Source organism: Pipistrellus hanaki (assembly GCF_964339955.1).
Source record: "Pipistrellus hanaki genome assembly, chromosome: 3".
Lineage (NCBI taxonomy): Eukaryota > Metazoa > Chordata > Mammalia > Chiroptera > Vespertilionidae > Pipistrellus > Pipistrellus hanaki.
Window position 1 is genome coordinate 104,030,733 of NC_140505.1, and position 20,988 is coordinate 104,051,720.

Here is a 20,988-nt window from a genome sequence, read left to right on the forward strand (position 1 = left end):
AGTCCACAGGAGGCCACAGAAACTCTCTTTTATTCAAGCTCAGTCTTATCATTGGCAGCTGTCTGCCAGTGCTCCTGTCTCCCTAATGATCAGGACTGGCCAGAGTATCCCGAGAGCAAGTCAGGATCAGTGGATATCCTTTTACTAAGTTTACAAGAAACCAGTGTGTCCTGGGGACATCCACAGGCAATGAAAGTCCCCACCTTTGCCCATCAAACCAGCCTGAGGTATCTGGGTACATGTTTTCTTACTTGTGGTCCTTATATGGTTTTTACAAAAGCCTTACTCTCGTGAAAGAACTGTTTATCTGACTATGAGATTTGGAGTTGGGCTCCTGACTGGACAATGAGGTTAGTGACAGAAGCTGTGGGCTCAGTCACATTCCGGGAGGAAGGGGTGCGGAGAACTAACGGGAATGCATACATGGTTCCTGAAGGAGGTGTGCTGGACCGGGTCCTCCGCAGCCAGGGAGATGCTGCTGAGCAGGATGAAGAAGAGGATGAGGTTGGTGAAGATGGAGTCATTGACAATGCGGTGGCACTGGAGGCGAAACCTGCATAGGGAGGAGAGAAGAGACACATGTGAGGAAGGCAAGGAAAGCAGCTCCCTGGGTCTCCCGGCGCCTTTCAGCGTGCGGAAGGTGCGCGTCGGTTGCGGGAGTGGGTTCTCCAGCCTGAAGTCTTCCTGCACTGGGTGACCGCAGCCCCGGCACCCCGCCATGAGGCATCTACCCAGAACGCTGCCTTCTGAAGCTCTTTCACTGATAGCAGGCTTTGACGTTTTATAGGGTTACATCTGAGACCCCTGTGAATTTCTAAATTTTCAATGTTGTTGTGACCTTGACAACTGATTTTTGTTGTGGGACTTCTTTCCCCATTATTAAAAGACAACAACAACCATTTTGAGATCTACTTCATATTTTTATGTATAGGGAACAACAGAGCCACCCAGAGACGTGGATGCTGATGGCTGAACCTACACTCTACTGAGGCGATTTACTCTGTATGATAGCTTCATGGCGTATAATTCAATTCCACGCCTCAGGACAATTACAAAGAACTACTACACACATGGATCTCTGGGCTCACACTGATAGTACCACAAATGCTAAGCTTCCAATGCCAAGGGTGTTTTGTGTTCTATCTTATTGTGATGGTTTAGAAAGGTGATATGGGGATATCATCATTTGCACTTGGTAAATAAAAACAATGAAACCCAAGAAGAAGCCTTTTGCCCAGAAATGTAACCTGTAAAATGAGGGATTAAAACTAGGCCTCAGCCCTCTGCTCCTGGTATGTGGTTGACTAACTGCTCTGAAAGACCTTACTGCTACAGAAGCACCAAACGCTGGAAAGGACAAGCTCTTCCAGACAATTCTGGTTTCAGGAAAGTTCAGAGAAGCCTGCAATGACCATCCCCTTCAAACAAACAAACAAACAAACAAACCCTCCAATCTGGGGTCATGTGATAGGTAAGGCAGGAGGGCAGAGCTGCCTGAGGAGAGATGCCAGTAGCAGCACTGCTATCAGGAAACTTCATTTCAAGCCAGGAGTTTCTGGAACAAAGCTGCCCCAATAGTAATTAAGGTCACCAATTAATATGAACTATTGAGATCATAATCAAGGATCATTAAACATGCAAGATAAGTGGAAAATCAGAAAAAAACACAATAAATAAATAAATAAATGATTTAGACTCCCCCCTGCCAAAAACTTTGAATATTAAAAATATCAGAAACAAAATATAGGACAACTATCTTAGAAATATTTAATGAAATAAAGGACTTGATCACAAAGATAATAAATTGATAGGTAAGTGTTAGAGATAAATGAATCTGTAAAATCAAGCAACAAATGGAACTGCTTGAAATAAAAAAGTATAATAGTCAATATAAAAACTAATTTAGCATAGACAAAGTTGAAGAGAGAACTAAGAAACTGGAAGATACAGCTGAAAAAATTACCAGGATAGCAAAATAGAGATAAGGAGATCAAAGGTATGCAAGACTCATTAAGAGATAGGGTAGGCAGATGAGAAGGTCTAACATACGTCTGATCATTAGAGCAACAGAAAAGAGAATAGAGAGAATGATGAGGGGCAATATTCAGAGATGATGGCTGTAATTTTTCAAGAATTAGCAATTATTATTTTAATCTTCAATGTCATTCAAGAACTGAAGAAAAATATAAATCCATAGACTTAAGAAGCATAACATACTCCAAGCAAGATAAATGGAAAAAAGTCCATGTCTAGACACACAGTAGTAAATCTGCACATTAAGGCAACAAACCAAAGATGGTAAAAGCAGCTCGAAATAAGGGGAGATTACCTACAAAGAAATGATAGTAGGAATTAGGAATAACAGCTAATTATACAATAGGATAATTCATCTAACATGCTGAGTGACAAAACCTGTCAACTTAAAATTGTGTACATAGCAAAACTATTTTTAAGAATAAGAAATGAAAAAGACAATTATCACATGACCTCACTCATATGTGGAATCTAATGAACAATATAGATCCAGAGACAAAGAAGCATGGAACAGGCTGCAGAATCTCAGAGGGAAGGGGGGTAAGGGGGTGGGAAGAGATTAACCAAAGAACTATATGCATATATGCATAACTCATGGACACAGACAATACTGTGGTGAAGGCCTGGGGGGAATGGGTACGAGGTGGAGGGGGTCAATGGGGAAAAAAGGGGACATCTGGAACACTTTCAACAATAAAGATAAGTTAAAAAAAACCTGATTGATGAAAACTAACATGTGTACATGTCCAAATACATGGATGAAAACTGAAAACTTAAAGAATAAAATAGAAGTATCAAATTTCAGTATAAAAAATGAAAGCAATTATATAGATAAACAAAGGCCAAATGAATTTATCATACAGGAACTTCGAAAGAATGTATGTTAGGACACCTGAAATTGATATAATATATAATATAATATTGGATGTCAACTGTAATTAAAAAGTAAAAAAAAAAAAAGTGCAATTTAAAAAAAAGAGAAGAAAAGAATGTACTTTAGGAAGAAAAAGAATGATTGCAGAAGGATGGGTTGGTAAGTTTGTATGTAAATCCAAACATATACTGTCTATATAATAATACTGATATTGACAATAATGTCTAACTTGGATTAAAAATACAGGTCAGGATTAAATACTAATCAACAATAACATGTAAGGCAGGAAGGGTTGAGAGGAGTTAAAATAATCAAACTTCCTTTTATTTTGCAAGAAGTTAAGGATATCTTGCACAAAGTTAAAGATCTTGTTTTGCGCCGGGACCAGTTTGGCTCAGTGGATAGAGCATCGGCCGGCGGACTCGATTCCGGTCCTGGATTCAATTCCGGTCAAGGGTAAGTACCTTGGTTGCGGGCACATCCCCAGTGGGGGGTGTGCAAGAGGCAGCTGATTGATGATTCTCTCTCATCGATGTTTTTAACTCTCTGTCCCTCTCAATTCCTCTCTGTGTAAAATCAATAAAATATATTTTTTAAAAAAAGAATCTTTGTCTTAAAAAAAAAAAGATCTTGTTTTGCTCTAGAGTTTAAGTTAAATAGATTTCCTAATTACCAAGAATAATCACCAAAAGACTAGAAATAGAGTTTATGTGTTTAAAAAATGAAGTGACAAACACAGGCGGTCTGATTTGGAATCCAGAACTCTTTTCCCTAAAAGGAAATAAGGGGCAGATTACTGACAATGAGTGTAGGAATGCCAGCTGACTCTATTCAGTGGAACAGCACATTTAACATGCTGAGGGACAAAACCAGTCCCTCTCTGCACACAAGCTGTGGGGAGCGGTGGTCCTGGAGCCTGGAGGGAGGGGAGTCCACCTTCCCCACTGCTCTCACACACCTGTTGTTGGGGCTGAAGATGAAAAATGCACTGGCTTCAGGCATGGGCTCCGCCTTTTCCTTCAGGTGCAGCTCCGAGAGTGGGCGTGGCCGTGGGCCCACAGGCATCTCAGGCTCCTCCTCATCCTCCTCTCCTGAAAGAAAGAAAGCACCTTCTAAAATAACTCCATTTACTTTCACCACTGCGCTGCCTACTTCCGGATACCTTCCTACGGGCAAGAATTAAGGCATCATTTGCATTTCTGAAAACATAAGGCACCAACCAAGACAGTCTCCCAGCTTTTTCCCCATGGGCACCACGGGAGTTCATCTAGGTTAGAGATACTTTCCTGGCAGCACCCGGTTTCCCCAGAACTCTACTGGTTTTTAAACTGAAATTCCCACATTCCAGGAAACGCCTCAGTCCCATGCACTTTGGGATGGTGGATCATCCTAGTTGTAAGGCTCTAGAAAAGGAGGCCAGGTTAGCTGAGGGCACTACCAGGTAAAGGAAGGGGATGGCTTAGTTGGCTTGTGGGATCCCCCGCAAACAGCCTCATCCTTGCAGGTTCCAAGAGTTTAAAATCAACACTTTGCCTATTCCTGAAACTATGAAACATCATGTACTGTAGAGACAGTGGGGTAATAATGCTGACCTCAATAGGCCCTTCATTCAAGAGTCTAGACATTCCTTTGTCTTCCCAGCTAGTGGCCACACTTAAGATGGACCAAAAGCAAATGACTTACAAGCTCACCACCCATGGAAGAGGTCTAGTACATGCTTAGAAGGGGGTTGGGAGCTAAGAGCATGGACCCTTCAGTCAATGCCTTGGCTCTATTTTTTTCTGACTATGTTTTTCTATTAATATGTTTTTCTTTTGCTTAATCCCTTCACCTTCTACCTGTTCCATCTCCCTTTGTGCTGAAAATATTGGAGAGAGAAACCATGATGGTATAGAGTAGCCCTTATTTCTTTGTTTTTTAATCCTCATTTGAAGATATGTTTTTACTGATTTTAGAGAGAGAGAGGAAGGAAGTATAAAATAAACATAAATGTGAGAGATAAACATCCATAGATTGCATCTCATATGTGCCAACTGGGGATCAAACCTGTAATCCAGATATATGCCCTGACAGGGACTCAAACCCACAACCTTTTGGTGTATGGGACAATTCTCCAACTAACCAGCCAGGGCACTCTTATTTTTTTGGTGATTAAACTTCTACATCAACATTAGCTTTATAGAAAAGGAGAATTTGCAAAAGAAGCTCAGATGGAGACCAAGCTGGTTGGAGAGACAGCCATGCCCTGCATGCTCTCCTCTGCTTAAAGTGAAGACAGAGGGAAAATGCCTGGCACACAGTGTGGCTCTTTATCAAACAAGAAGCATTTTGGACCCAAGATTGTTGTTTTTTTTTGAGGATCAGTGGAATATAGATTAAATAAATCAGATTCTCTTCTTAGAATATTTTCAGCAGAAGAGAGGCACACAATGAAAAAATGTGTATGGCCAAGGGTAGAAGTTTTTATACTGAACCTGGTATGTAAAAGAAAGGTAAAATATCACACTTGAAAGCAAAATAAATAAAATCAGAGTTGACCTAAATCATGATATTTGCAAGTGAAATTAAAGTAAGGATCTTAAGTTTCTGCCTAGCTGTTTGTTTTCCTTTCACTTTTGCTCCAAATAGCCCAACACTTTCTTATTCATGATAATTTGATAACAGGTAATTTAATGATTATCTTAATCATTTATATTTATAGAAAAACATATTTACTAGTGTTATGCTTTCCTAAGCTCCTCCTAAGGAATTCCGCGTGCTCTTTCACCTGTAATGGTTCGTCCGGCACCTGCTCTGACCTGGCCGGCCCCTGTGTTCTCTCTGCCACAGGCTCCTTCAGGCTCCTCCTCAGAAAAGCGCATTCCACTTCAGAGATTCTGCACTTGCCAGATCCTCCACCTGGACAGCTCTTCCCTATGATGTCCACACGTGTGGTTCAGGCTTTCCCATGATTTCTTCAGGCTTCAGTCCATGTGCTGCCTCCAAAAAGAGGTCTTCATGGGCCTGACAGCAAAGCAGCAGCCCCATTGCTCAAGCACAGCCCCTGCCTCTGGATCTGATGTCACCTGGCTGGCTGGCTTGTATTTTTGCACATTGTCAGTATCCCCACTGAAATGTCAGCACAGAAAAGCAGGAGTATCCTGTGCCTGCCACAGTGCCAGGCGCATAGTAGGCGCTTGCTAAGTAGTTAGTGAACGAATATCTCTGAGGTTCCCTCCAGCTTTGTGTGTTGAGAACAGTGGTCCTGAAATAACTTCTTCCTTCTCCAATTCTCTGAACTCAAAGTCCATTCAAGGCCACCCTTGCCCATGAGCTTCCCTGGCATCCCCCTACCTCACTGCTCTCCTCCTCAAACCCCTTGTAGCAATTCGATGACCCCCGCATCTGGCCCTGTACTATACATCCCCTGATGCCCTTCACATTTCTTCTTCATTGTACTCATTAATTCAAAGTCCTTAGTGACTCTTAAGAACATGCGTATGTTCACTCAAATAAATTAAACAGTTACATAAAAGCACAATCTTGGCATAATGCTTTTCTTCCTGGGCAAGTAGACATTTCTAACATTGAGTGCATATAAAGCTTGGAGGCTAACACCACGCAGTGAGCTCTGGAGATTAAACTGAGAGGGAAGGACTGACTGGCCACCTCTGGCCTCTGAGGCTGCTCTGTGGATTAGGAACAGGCCCCTCCTTTGGGTGTTCCCGAGAGGGCAGGGGCCATGGCCAGCAGAGTGCAGGCTGCAGTTCAGCCCTGCTCAGCGTCTCCATGCACACCTTTGGTGCAACGTGGACAAGTAAACAGAGCAACCTACAGAGAGGGGTGGTGGCAAAGTGAGCAGGAGGAAGCAAGGAGGGAGGAGCGTGTAGGATTGCCCTCCAGCTCTGACCTTTCCCTCTGGAAGGCTGGTGGAAAGTGGGGCACAAGGACGCTCACCAGTGCTGCCTCCCCCGGGGACACAGCAGGGCCAGCTGCCCTAAAGCTGTGAAAGCAGAAGAGACAGCAGTTGGGAGGACAACTGATTGGAGGAGAAGCAGGCAGGAACGAGGCACCAACAAGAGCAGAGAAAACAGGTCAAGTGACCTTGGAGGAAACATTGGGGGTGTGGCCGCACCTGGTACTCAGGGAGCCAGGAGCTGCGCAGGCAGGAAGGGGGAGCAGGAGCTGGGAAGAGAAGCTGAGTTAGCCTTGGAGGGGGTTGGGGTGAAGCTTAGGAGCTGCTTTCAGGGCCTGAGCAGTGGTGATGGGGAGCAGCTGAGGCAGGACAGCCTCGATTATGGACCAGAGGTGGGAGAAGTGTGGGGCCCAAAGAAACAAAGGCCTGGGTAGAAAACAGGGTAGAGAAAGGTGGACATGTGATCAGGAAAAACAATAGATCCTAAAGACATCTAAAGAATCCCTAGGAGTCAGATGTTCAGTTGCAAATAGCTTTTCAGTTTAAAAGCAAAACCATTCCAAGAATCCTTAAAGCCGGTCAACAGAGACACTTCTTTGATGACTGATGCGGGGACAATAGTATCCTTATTTCATTAGAGCAACAAAGAAGAGAACAGCCATGAGTCTATTTAGGATAATGGAATTTGTGGTTATTGTCCTAGGTATGTGTCTGCCCCAGCCCTGAGGGAGAATGGCCGTGTGCAGGGCCTCCAGAAGGCTCAGGCAGGCGGGACAGACACCTAAGGGCCCAGAGGGATTTGTTTTATTATTGTCTTTCTCCTTAAACATTAATAACAATCATCATCCTTATAATAATCCTATGAGTAGAGAGCCTCGCATGGTGGACCTCCATACACAATTCCAACAGCTATTGATAGTTTTCCCATCTTGTTTCATTTACTTCTGTTCCCATTTTTAAAAAAATATTGGATTATTTTAAAGAAACCTCTAGATATTTCAGACTCCAGCTATAAACACTTCAGCATTCTATATATCATTATAGAATTATAATGATATCGTTATACTAATAAGACTAACAAAAACTACTTAAATCGTTTAGTTCCCAGTCCATGTTCAATTTCCCCCAATTATCTAAAACAATGTCATTTCAAAGTTTATTGATTCATGCAGGATTAAGACAAAATCCTTCCATTGCATTTGGCCAATAATTCTCTGTCTTTGAAATTCTGTGATAGTTTCCACCCAGATGAGCTTAAAAACTTCAAAAAGCTTAGTGCCTGCACCTGGACACACCCTCCCTGCCCTCCTCCCAGCCCGGAGCCACCCTATTTCCCCTGTAGAGGGAGGTGAGAGAAGGGAATGACCGCAGGGAGCCTGCTCCCAGGGACAACTTGGCTGCTGGAGCCCTTGCAGAGAACATGGCAGAGAACCGGGGGAGGGAAAGCAAAAGGAAAACCTAGCTCTGCTTGTAAGTGCAGAAGGTTGTGAACCACCTATGGTGGCTACCAACCCAAATATAGCTTAGCCTACACAGAGCAGGAAATGTCAGTCACATCAACAGTCCCTTATTGCGTGGAATTGAGTGCGAGCTTGAAGCTGGTGGAAATAATCGGGAAGCAAACCCAGGGCTGGTACAGGATGTGGGGTTGCAGGAGGCAGAGAGGTGAACCCTGGAGGGAGGCGGAAGGAACTCTCACATCCCAAGCCTCCCAGCGGAGCCTGCCTGCCATGGACAGATCAGACAGAAGATGAGAAGGCCGAGTGGCACTAGCTCTTTTCATAATAAGAGACCTGAAAGCGGTTTACAAAGTGACAAGTGGGACATCTGTGGTGGCAGCTGTCCTTGAACTCAGCACTGCCTCCTGAGTAAGGACAAGGCAGATTTGGAATTTACTATTATTATTTAGTGTGCATGATGCTGCGACATATGTTAGACTAATGGATTATATAATGTTAATGATGATTTTACAACATAGGATATAATAAAACCTTAAATGTATACATAATCCATCTTCCAAACGACACGCCAGCACTGCTCAAGCCTAATTTACTCAGTCTCACACTGTTATTATGAGCAAACCAGGAACAGTGTTTCCCCCAGATGATCATGGGTAACGCTCAGCGCAGACTGGAGACACTGAGCAGCAGAAGGTTCCTGTAGAGGAAGACTGGAACCATTGGCCCCTAACACATGGTTACTTTCACATGGCTTTAGAATTTAGATCTCCTCCATTCCTCTCCCGCCCACCGTGGCAGGCAGGGGAACAGTACCTGTGGCTTCCGGGTTGGGGTAGACACCCTTGTCCTCATTTTCATTGGGCTGGAAGTCATCCACATTGATCTAGGCAGCCAAGGGAGAGAGAAGGAAGAATCCAGTCAAACATGACCCAACTTTTAGAGGCTGCATTAGCATCAGTGGCTGAGTTGTTGATTTAAATATATATCCTCATGACTTTGCACAGACCCCAGAGACATTAACAGAGGTGGGATTCACTCACTCTGCCTGCTCTTCACATTCTTGCTCTCCTGCTCCACCCTCACTGCTCTTATCCACCCATCTCTTTCCCTCCTTGCTCTTTTCTGTGGGTGTCTGGCCTGGGGAGACGGTTCCTCCCCTCCCAGGTCCTGGAAGGAAACAGTGCTCACCTTGGTGGTGGGCGGGGACTCTCCATCAGCTGTAATGGATTTCAGCTCAATTTTCTCCTCCTTGGTCTCCTCCACTGCTGGCTTCTCCACCACCTCCTGTTTCTTCTCTGGGCTGGCAGTCCTGGCCGGTCAGCAGGAGAAAACCATAAAGGATGTTTACTGGAGTGACAGGGAACAGGGGTAGGGAACTGCCCTGAGGTCTGTTGGGGACAATGAGAGCAGATTCCTGTGCCTGTGTCCATCTTCCTTCTCCCGACACAGGCAGGTGCAACTCCACAAATGCTACTGGGCTGGGCCCAAGATCCAGGCAGCTGGCCACATGTTGCTGCCTGTACTCAGTTGGCCTTTCCCAGGCCCCTTCTAAATCAGAGAAAGATTCTGGGAACTCATTCAGGCTTGGCTCCTGAGAACTCGGCCCAGTACCCAGCAGATCTCTGGCCTAGGACAGTCCCATCTAGACAATGACAAGACAATGGAGGGCCAATTTTGCCTTCAAAACAGTGAGGAGGAATCTCTTTTTCACCTGGAGTTGCAATTCCTCACTGAGTGGCTGCCTCCTTCCTTCTCATCCTTTGCTCCCCTCACCTAAGATGACCTCTTTTCTCCAAGGAGAAAACCACAACTTTCCACACTGCTGGGGGAATGCAACACCTTCACAGAGGCTGCGACTCATGCTAGTCCTCACTTTGGAGCAATGCCTAGGAATTAGGGGAGAGGCCCAACCTATTCTAGGAAGTCCCAAGCCCAATGCCCTTCTGGGAGCGACACAGGCCAGCAGAGGCCATGCTCACACCTCTCTTTACCTCCAATGGGAATGGCATTCCAGAACTGGGCCCTGGGGTCCTTGGCCTGGGGCAGCTTAGAGGGTTACCTGGCCAGCTTCTTTCTCTCCTTCTCTTCTTCTTCCTCCTTCTGGGCAGATGTGAGGCTCTCAGCATCAGCCAGGTTGTCCACAGCAATGGCCAAGAACACATTCAGTAGGATATCTGTTTGTGTCCATTCTTAAAGAAAATGACCCTTGGCCTTGGGCTTTTTGGTGGGCACAGGGGGCCTGGGGGCATGCAGGACATGCAGAGATAGAGTTCCTCACAGAGGGAGCTCAACAGTGACCCAGGGGTGCTGAGCTCAGGAGTGTCTCTCCTCCATCTCTTTGCCTTCCCACCATGCTGCTAGCTACCTGGAGTTTTCTAAGGGATGGAGAGTGGGCTGGCTTTCAGGCTAGAGCAGGGAGGGAGGAAGGCAGTGCTCTGCCTCGCTCTTTAATTGCTGGGCCTCATCACTGGTTCCCCACAGAGATGGCTGGCTGTAATTGACATTATGAAGAGCATTGTTTCTAACAACGCAGAAGGCTCTTAAGAGCTGTTCATTACAGCTGGGCACTGAGGAGGTGGTCTGATATCCCTGCCAACTCTTAATGTGAGCCGCCCCTACAGAGGCCCTCAGGGGTGCAGTGGAGCTCAGCAAATTTGACTGAGTGGCTGTTTGCCCTTGTCTTCTCCCTCTACCCCCAACTTTGAATGGAAACACTGGGTCAGAGAACTGTAGAAGCAAAGAAAGGATAGCTGAGCAGGGACTTAACGTCTGTTAAGTCTGACCTCCTGCTCCATGCATGACAGTCATACCATTTCACACACAGGAAACCACAACCAGGGACAGGGGGTATGTCCAAGAGGCTGCTGGGTACCTGCCCTTGGGCCTTCCCCACTGACCCTCACAAGGACCCATTGAGGAGCAGTTACTGTCACTTTATCACCCCAGTGTATCAGCAGCAGCGGTCACCCAGCTTGTCTTTGGGGCCAGGGCCATGCTTTCTGCATTACATTCAGCTGTGACTTAGACCCCGGTCTACTTGGCTGCCCACCTCAGCACAGAGCCTCACAGGGTTACCACCAGGGGAAAGAAGAGTACCCACATGTGAGACCCTAAAATACTGCCCGTGGACCTGCCTAGTGAGGCGCGTCCAACTCTCTCTGTGAACAAGGCTGGGAAAGGGGCTTCAGAGGGCGGAGCATTGACCAGAAGGCAGGGGGAGAGGTGACAGTCATGTCAAGGACGAGGTTCAGACAACAAAGCCTCCCATTTCCACGAGGCCAGGCAGCCAGGGCAGCCAGGGCGCTCACACCTGGGTGGCTCACATGGGAGTTCTGTTGTGAGAGGGGAGGATGTTGTTCACCTGAACGAGGAGGAGGACATGCCTCCTGGAAACGGGCAGAACAGCACAGGAAGATAAACTTACATCCCGCCTGTGCCACAGCTCCTGGCTCCTTCCACCGAGCCCCTCCTCCAGCTAAGGAGGTCTGGGCTGGGAACTGCGTTCTCCCCCAGAAGATGCCTTTCCCCACTTGTCTGGGGGCCCTGTGGACAGGCAACTACAGTTTTCAACCCTGAGTCATGACTGCGGGCACACCTATTTGACATCGGGCTGTAGGCTGAGGGAGGGTGGGTGGCAGGGATGGGGAGGCAGGAGCAAAGGATACAGTTTCCACAGATGAAGAGGATGATGAAGTAAATACAGACTAACATCCCTGGAAAAGAGGGGCCGCCATAAGCCATGATCCCATCATACATCACCGAATTCCAGTCCTCCCCGGTCAGGATCTGAATGACACATTCCCACCAATAAGGGACACAGTGTTAGACCAACAGCAAACCCCAAACTCCCCTGCCCTGTCCCGCTCTGCTAACAAGAACGCCTGAAATCTCCTTCCACCTCTGGCCCTCCTGCCCCAGCTCTCCTCCCTGGGCCACTGAGCTGGACCTGGCAGGCTGACCCTGACCTCAAAGTGCATGGCCACCGGCACACTATTATTTGAGAAGTGATCCACAGGGCTTCCTGGTCAAAGCACCTCCCACTGCCCACATATGGTGCATGGTATGGCCACCGCTAGCCATTCCTTGGGTTCAGGCATCAAGGGCCCCTTTACAAATATGAAGGTCGTCCATTGGGAGAATAACACACAACCCAGTTCTCTCCAAACATTAGTCACCTGGGTCCAAGCTTTAAGATTTTGGCAACATCCACATTGTTATTAATTTTTATATGTAAATCAACCTACTTTTAAACTTAAACAAGTGCTACCTTAGATTTGCCCTAAACCAAAATATCTATGAAAGCACAAATTTGATAGGCTAGCTATATATTTCTGGGGCAACTATGGTGGATAGACAGACAGAGCTCCATCCTTCCCTCTCACAACAGAGTAGTCTGCTTTTATTTGTTTATATTTTGGACTTCATATAGAATCTATTTGAATAAAGGTTCTCAAGGCTAGGAAAAGTTTTTAAACCTCTCAATTAGATCTTTTTTCAATGGTTCACCCAACAGGGACATTCCATGGGGGCCTGCAGGTGGGGGAAACTATAGAAGGAACTCAAGGTTCCCCTGGCATGGACCCTCTGTGGCTGATCTAGCTGGCTTTGGCTGCCCGTACAAGAGTGAAGCTTCCCCCAACCTTGCCAGGCTCCTCTTCCTGCTCCCCACTTCCCCCACCACTCGATTACCCCCACCCCCGCCTCCCACCTCAGGTCATAAGCCCAGCAGAGGAGAGTCCATACCTGAAACACGGTGAGGAGGGACTGGGGAAAGTTATCAAACGTGCTCCTCCGAGTCTGCATCTCATCAAAGTTGAACTTTCCTCCAAAGAGCTGCATCCCCAGCAGGGAGAAGATGATGATGAAGAGGAAGAGCAGTAGGAGCAGGGAGGCGATGGAGCGCACGGAGTTCAGCAAGGATGCCACCAGGTTGCTTAAGGAGTTCCAGTACCTGAGGACCAAATGAGAAATCAACACCCTTCTCCTGTGCTTTCCTGGACTTCTTTCCTCATTCACACACCCGCTGGAGTTTAAGGTAAGTTTCAGCTCCCTCCTCATTTCCGCTTTCTTGGTGTGGTGTTCAGAATTGGGCTGGCAAGCTCCCACTTGGAATATGCAGCTAGTTGATTCAAGGTTCCAGGATTGGTGACGTGTAATGGAGAAGAGACGGAGTTCTGACCTAGTTCTGCTGCTGCTAGCTGTGTGTGCCTTTGGACAAGCCACTTAATCTCCTGTCCTTCTGCCTCCCGCTGAGGAAATAGAGAGAATAACCCACACTTCAGAAAGTTATTGGGAGGATTACATGAGATATTAAGAAATAAAAAGCTTCCAGTATAGTGGCTGGTGCACAGGTGAAAAGGGTAGTTATACTGGTATTGTTACCACTGGGGATTTTAAATAGAAAAAACACTTTCCACCCCCCAGGAATGCTCCCCTCAGCAGCTGTCCAGCAGAGGCAAGAGTTAGGTCACCCACAGGTAAGAGAGGGGGCGTCACTTAGCAGTTCCCAAGAGTACCCTGCCCAAATAAGTGTGTTTTGTTTTTTTAAAGCCTCTCTTCTGAAGATCCTGATTCGATAGCTGCAATTTGAGGCTCAGACATCTGCATTTATTTTATGTTTTCTTTATTTTATTTTTTCATCACCATCACCATTTATCCTCCTTGTACCCTCTTTGACCTCTACCCACTCCTCTCCCCTTCACCCCAACAGTCATCACACTGTTGTCTGTGTCCATGAGTTCTTTTTCTTTCTCTTTTGCTCAATCCATCCACTCTGACAACATCCCGCTCTCACACCAGAGCTGTCTGCCTGCTATCTATCTACGAGTCTGTCTCCATTTGCTTGTTAATTCAGTTTGTTCATTAAATCCCACAGATGAGTGAAATCATGTGGCACTTGTCTTTTTTTAACTGGCTTAGTTCACTTAGCATTATGTTCTCCATGTCCATTCATGCTATCCCATGGCTGAGTAGTATTCCATTGTGCAAATGTGCCACAGATTTTTTATCTACTCATCTACTGATGGACTCTTGGGCTGCTTCCAAATCTTGACTTTTGTAAATAACACTGCAATGAACATTGGGGTGCATATATTCTTTCAAATTAGATAATCTATTCAACAAATGGTGTTGGGAAAATTGGACAGATAATGTGCAAAGTAAATGAAACTAGATTACCTTCTTACACCACACACAAGAATAAACTCAAAATGGATTAAAGACTTAAATGTTAGACTCAAAACCATAAATGTTGGACCCAAATCATAAAACATAGCAAAATCTCAGACATTTATCATAGCAATATTTTTCTGCTATATCTCCTTGAGCAAGGGAAACAAAGGAAAAAATAAACAAATGGAACTACAGTTTGAATGTCAATATGAACTCCTTTGATGCTCCTTTCTCCTTCCAAGTTGGGCCAGTCATTCACCCTCTGTTTTTAGAACATCATACATTTAGTTGCATCTGTTCTACAAATGCAATGAGTGTTTTCATTGTGACAGTCTCGTCTCACCAGAATTGGCTCTGAGTTCTTGAGGGCTGGAACCAGAAGTTCTGTTCTCCTGTTTTCTCCATCACTGTCCCCAGATAAAGTCTGTGTAACCCAGGACATGTGGCGGACTGCCTGGGGTCCCCATAGGCTGGAAGTTGTAGTCATTGTTTTGTTTAAACAAGAAGTGAGAGAGCCTTTCTAGGGCTAGACTGCCCATCCCGTTTATGTCTGAGCAGCATTCCCAAACGTGCTGGAGAGGAAACCACTGAGAACAGTGATCGTGTTTCTTAAACACTGATTTCCAGGACCCCCGGGAACCATGACATCATACTCTCTGGCTCTGGGTCTCGCGTGATTCTCTTGCGACCACTCCAGCATTTGTTGGGTCAACTAATGTTTAGAAACCAGAATTTTAGAGCATATTTATAATGAGAATTTCTAGCGGTCAGAGGAAATGTGTCGATGTAGATTAAGGTGGGAAAGGCAGGGGGACGAGGTGTGTGTGTGGTGGGGAACAGATGGGGTGGTGGTGGGACTGCCCAACAGTTATGAGTGGCAATTTGTACCTCCCCCATACCATTTCTTTCCCTAAATCTTTGGGTCAAGTGTCTGAGATTCCTGACGGTTCCACTGCCAGATCAGATGTCAAACTGTAGGATGTCCCCCCAAAATGTATACATGTAGATCATGTTTGTGCTGTTTGCCTTCAAACCCCTGTTGTTTCCCGTTCAACCCGGGCAGGGTGGGGTTCGCCCGCACTGGGCTGCCACCTGCACCTTTGTTCCTTCAAACATCATGAGGGTGCCCAGCGTGTTGAACAGAAGCCTGTCCGTCCTTCATGTGCATGTGAGGGGCTCTGAGACCAAGACAAAGAGATTGCTAATGAGGCACTGTGGCAAAGGACACCCAGGGCTCAGAAGAGAAGCAGAGTTGGGGCTGGGCATGCCTGAGCTGGTAGCAGGTAAGATGTAAGAGACATCTTATCTGCTGAGATATGGAGGGCCTGGGCAGCCTCCGGGAAGGGTGGCATGAAATACCATTTAGGCAAAGTTGTGGGCAGCCCTTCCAGACCCTCAGGCCCTCTCCCTAGCGTCAGTCTGGTTCTTGACGGCCATTACAGCCCTGGCCTGAGGTCTGGTGCTGTGCGGGCTCAGAGGAACATTAGCTGGTGGTAAACTAGAGAGGTTAATGGCATACTCACAATCCACTGCGGCTTTTATCATAATTCATTAAAAGTATGAAACATACTCACACACCAAAAAGGAAAGAGCAGCTGCAGAACCAAGTGTGAATGTCCTGGACCTCGGAGAGGAGCCCAGGAGAACTCAGCGCCCTCCCGCCAAGAACACCGCACACCAGACCGCAGGGACATAGCCCCAAAGCACATGCCACCCATCCTCAGACACGCCACCTGCACAGACATCCTTGAAAATTTTCCTTTTCAGTCCTTCGGAGGCTCTGAATCACTGCCTCCAAAGTGTGTCTTTGCCCACCCATCCCCCGCCAGCCCCAGCCCACTGCCTTCCCCTTCCCTTTAAAGCGGGGGCATGTCACAATACAGGAGTCTCCCCCCCCCCGCCCCCCCCTCCCGCCCCCGATCTGACCGTTTTTTCTTTACCTAAATTCTCTCACTTGCTGACCCTGGCTTCACCTTTGTTACCTCCCTGGGTTTAAGTTGCCACCATGTGTTCAGGGGTACTTGTATCTCCCTCCCTCTCCTGCTCCGAGCCTGTTCCTGGTTTGAGTCCTGATATCCCTGTGGATGGTGCAAGGAGAGGCTAGGGCAAGACCGAGCTCCTCACTGATGAACCTGCTTCCCCAGGGTTTCTCACATGACTGAATCCTTTCCCCCTTTCCTGCCTCCCCCTCCCATTCTTGAGATGGTGTACAGATGCCCATACTACACACTGAAATTTGCTTTATAAGCATGCCACAATAGATCATTGCCACCAACACAAGGAGATTTTTTTTCTTCCTTCCTTCCTTCCTTCCTTCCTTCCTTCCTTCCTTCCTTCCTCCCTCCCTCCCTCCCTCCCTCCCTCCCTCCCTCCCTCCCTCCCTTCCTTCCTTCCTTCCTTTCTCTTTCTTTCTTTCTTTCTTTCTTTCTTTCTTTCTTTCTTTCTTTCTTTCTTTCTCTTTCTTTCCTTCCTTCCTTCCTTCCTTCCTTCCTTCCTGCCTGCCTTCCTTCCTTCCTTCCTTCCTTCCTTCCTTCCTTCCTTCCTTCCTTTCTCTTTCTTTCTTTCTTTCTTTCTTTCTTTCTTTCTTTCTTTCTTTCTTTCTTTCTTTCTTTCTTTCTTTTTTTTTACCACTCAGGACAAATTTAGTTTTGGCCCTGTGTGAGACAGAGGGGAGGTAGGGTAGAGCGTTTGCAAAGCACGCAGAGCTATTGGTACTGTTACTGGGAAGGTCTTTCATTTAAAGCGAGCCTGATGCTCTGTACCTAGAATGAAAAAGTTCCAGCCCTGAGCTATTTGAACTAAAGGATCACAAGATGAAAGTTCCAGTTCAAACAAGGCTCAGGCCACTTTCTGTCATTGGAGAGAAGGGAGAATTCCATAGGACTCAAGCCAGAGACAGACTCAGAGCAAGAGAGGGACGGAGATACAAGTATCCTTAAATGGATGAAGGCAACCAATTGATGCTTTTCTCTCACATCAATGTTTCTCTCTCTCTCCCTGCCTCTCTCTAAAATCAATAAAAAGATATACTTGGGTTAGGGGGAAAAATAAATCAAGGTTTCCAATTACATAGAAAGGTTTACCTTTTAGGCAAAAAGTGGACAAGGGACAGCAGCAGAAAATTAGGCCAGTGTTTCTCAAAGCGAGGTCTCTGGACCACCAGCACGAACTGCCCATTGGCTGGTCAAAATCCCTAGAGGTGGGTCTTTAATGAGACCTCCTAACGAGTTCAACTAAGTATGAGAATCACAATCACTGATTCAGAACACACTGTGAACAGTAGTGAGACATTGCAAAGTCTTCTCTGAGAGATTGTAAAAGAATCTTGTTTGGTGGCAGGACCACGCACAGATGACCCGCCTGAAGGCCCAGCGCCCACCCCAGGCCACGTCATAGGCCTTTTCTTGGCCTCTGGAGTGCATTAGGGACAAGGTTCAGAGGGATCATGGGATTCCCCTGCATAGTTAGTCTTGTTGTTGTTTTCCAGAAGCCCCCAGAGGGTTTGGAGACTGGAAAACAGGAAGATGATGGCCTCTGCCAAAGCTTCCAATTAGATAATGAAATTATTCTGTTTATAGAGATCTGAAAATAACACTAATCTTTCTCATGGAGCAACTATGGGAGGCTCTCCAATAAAGATAGAGTTAAAAAATAATTTCTTGGCAATAGTACCAGATTATAAATAGATAAATCATTGATTAAAAATAGAATGAATGTTAAATCTCTTGAAGATGCTATGACAATATCTAAAAGCAAAGTTCTTTTATATAGAAATTAAAACAAAGCAAAACAAAAACAAAACCCCCAAACACATGGACTTTGAAAATTATTTAAGAGGTCCTAGAAACTGCAAATTAAAAATAGCTATCACCAGACCCTAGGAGGAGAAAGTAAAATCAGCAACTATATAACAAGTATCAGTATGCTACGTCCCATAAGTTCTGTCTCAGGGACACAGACAAGACAGTTTAGCTGTCAACTTTGAGTTCATGGTCATGAACTGCACAGAACCAGAAGCCAGGCACACAGAGGTGCCTTTTTTTTTGTTTGTTTGTTTTGTTAATCCTCGCTTGAGGATATTTTTTCTTATTGATTTTTTAGAAAGAGTAGAAAGGAGGGAGGAAGGGGGAAAGAGAAAGAGAGGTGGGGGAGAAGAGAAACATCGATGTGAGAGAGACACTTCAATTGGTTGCCTCCCATGCGGGTTCTGACGGTGGCCAGGGAATGAACCTGCAACTCAGGTTCAATGCCCTTGACTAGGCATTGAACCCAGGACCCTCCGGTACACAGGCTGATGCTCTAACCACTGGGCCGTGCCGGCCATGGCCAGCATGCCTTTTAATCCCGCTCTGCCCCTTAGCAGTTTGTGTGGCCTTGGGAAAGTGACTTAACTCTAAGCCACAGTTTTCTCATCTGCAAAATGGGAATAATGATCATATGGCGTATCCGCACCTTCTCTTACAGGTAATTGTGAGGAGCAAATGCACTTGAGTTCAGTCACACTCTCATCACAGAGCCAGCCTCAATGCACGTTAACAATGATTGTTACTATATTTCTACTTTTATTTTAAACCAAGAATTTTTGAAATGCCAAGACATTCAGGACATTTATAAAGAGCTTTTTTTTTTTTGGGGGGGGGGGGGGGACGTAGTTTGCTTGGGAGTGTCAAACTTGTGGATTTAAATTCTGCATGCACTTTCAGTCTATTTTCTGGTACTAAACCTTCCCCTCCTGTTCCCAGGTCCCACAGCAGGGCTTGTCACAGTATTACATGTTGGAGAAACAAAAGTAAGAGAGTATGTATGTGTAGGCTGTGTTCTCTGATAATAACAGTTACAATTAGGTTAATAATAAATGCTCCGGATGTGTCTCCTCAGCCTGGCACTCTTCTGCCTGAAGTGATCACTTTACATCCTTCTCCCATTTGACCCCCAACACCACCACAGGAACAAGCAAGCTTGTGCGAGGTGCCTGCTGAGAACCCTTTACAGAGAACAGTAACACCTCGGGATGTTGTTCAGAACACTCTGAGCAGGATCTGCCTAACTCCAGGGCCCTGAATGGGAGAGACTCACCCCCCTTCCTCTAACACAACCCTGACGACGGTCACCATGCGCCTGCTGTCAGCCAGGCCCACAGCGGATTCTTCCGGAGAGGGACTTGCTTCCTTCCACATGCTCTGACATGGGCTGACCACAACCCACAGTGAGGAATATATATTATACTGCAACTCAGGTGTAGATCTCAAAGATTTTGAAAAACGCATGCGTTCATGTGAGGCCTTCTGATGTTTTCTTACTCTATTTTGCTCTTTCATGAAAAGCGAGAATGTGGAGAAATTGGAACCTTTATACATCACTGATGGGAATGTAAAACGGCCTAGTCTCTGGAAAACAGTTTGGTGTTTCCTCAAAACCTTAAACACAGAGTTTTTAAATGACCTGAATAGTCCACTGCTAAGCATATATCCAAGAGAAATGGAAACATGCACCATACCAAAAACTAGAACATCAGTTACTCATAGTTGCATTATTCATAGTGGCCAAAAGGTAGACATAAACCAAATGTCCACCAAGCAAGGAATGAATACACAAAACGGGGCATATGTCTATATAATGGCATGCTATTCAGCCAAGAAAGGAATGGAGTATTTTCCATCCTACCAAGTGGGATAAACGGGAGACCATCCCGCCAAGTGAAAGAAGCTAAACACCATGCACTGTATGGTCCACACAGGTCATTGCTCACAATAGGCAGACCTCCAGGGACAGAGAGTCAATGAGTAATTGCTTCTGGGAGGAAAGTGAGGGATGAGGAATGGGTATGGGACCTCTTTTTGGGGTGATAAAAATGGTCTAAAACCAGACAGTGCTGATGGTTGCAAAACTCTGAACATATATAAAAAATGAATTGTATAAAGAGGTGATTTATAAGTATGTTAATTACATCTTAATAAAGCTGTTTAAAAATGATGGTTGTGATCCAATAAACTGATTTCAACATCCCAAATGGGTCAAACTCAGTTGAAAATGATTGTCCTAGAATATGCTTCCCACTCCCGACCCCTGCCCTGCCTGTCATCTGCATGGGAATCACTGCGGAACCTGTGGACAGACAGACAGACAGAGGGTGAGTGTGGGGAAGGAGGGATGAAAGCCCTCTGTGGCACAATGTCCACGGCCCTTCTTCAGTTAAAGGCCCTTGGAACCAAGCCTGCACCTGCTCGACTGCGTTTCTGTCTCTCACAGTTGGGGGGTCACGAGAACAGAGCTGGGGGAGATTCCCGGGAGAGCTGGCTGAATGGGGTGGGTGTCCCCGTTGTTCCCCTCCTGCTTGCCTCAGATTCCAATAGGAAGGCTCAATCTCCAAGAGCCACCTTGTGACCTTGGGGTGGCGGGCAGGCCTCAGGTTGGCAAAGCAAACAGGAGACGGGGTCCCAATGCCATCTTGAAGTCGCCAGGGCTTCCTGTATGTGGCTGAGCAAATCCCAAATTTGCTTAGAGCAATGAGTGAGTCTCTGGGAGAAGCAGTCAAAGGGCCTTCTAAGTGATAT

The 20,988-nt window shown here is 46.0% G+C and overlaps 1 protein-coding gene across 33 annotated transcripts in view; it reads right to left on the bottom strand.

Annotated features, from left to right (window-relative positions):
• Nucleotides 1-20,988, bottom strand: part of CACNA1C (calcium voltage-gated channel subunit alpha1 C) — a gene marked incomplete at its 5' end in the record, with an annotated part of 660,607 nt that overhangs the window by 92,409 nt on the left and 547,210 nt on the right. For 31 of the 33 annotated variants that reach the window (XM_084878730.1, XM_084878732.1, XM_084878733.1 and 28 more), the window contains 7 exons: nucleotides 424-553; nucleotides 3,867-3,999; nucleotides 9,077-9,146; nucleotides 9,452-9,572; nucleotides 10,323-10,437; nucleotides 11,929-12,049; nucleotides 13,007-13,214. In XM_084878730.1, the coding sequence (XP_084734856.1) occupies nucleotides 424-553; nucleotides 3,867-3,999; nucleotides 9,077-9,146; nucleotides 9,452-9,572; nucleotides 10,323-10,437; nucleotides 11,929-12,049; nucleotides 13,007-13,214 (898 nt within the window). Of the gene's footprint in view, nucleotides 1-423; nucleotides 554-3,866; nucleotides 4,000-9,076; nucleotides 9,147-9,451; nucleotides 9,582-10,322; nucleotides 10,438-11,928; nucleotides 12,050-13,006; nucleotides 13,215-20,988 lie in introns of all 33 variants that reach the window. The other 2 variants (XM_084878729.1, XM_084878742.1) reach the window with 1 other exon arrangement.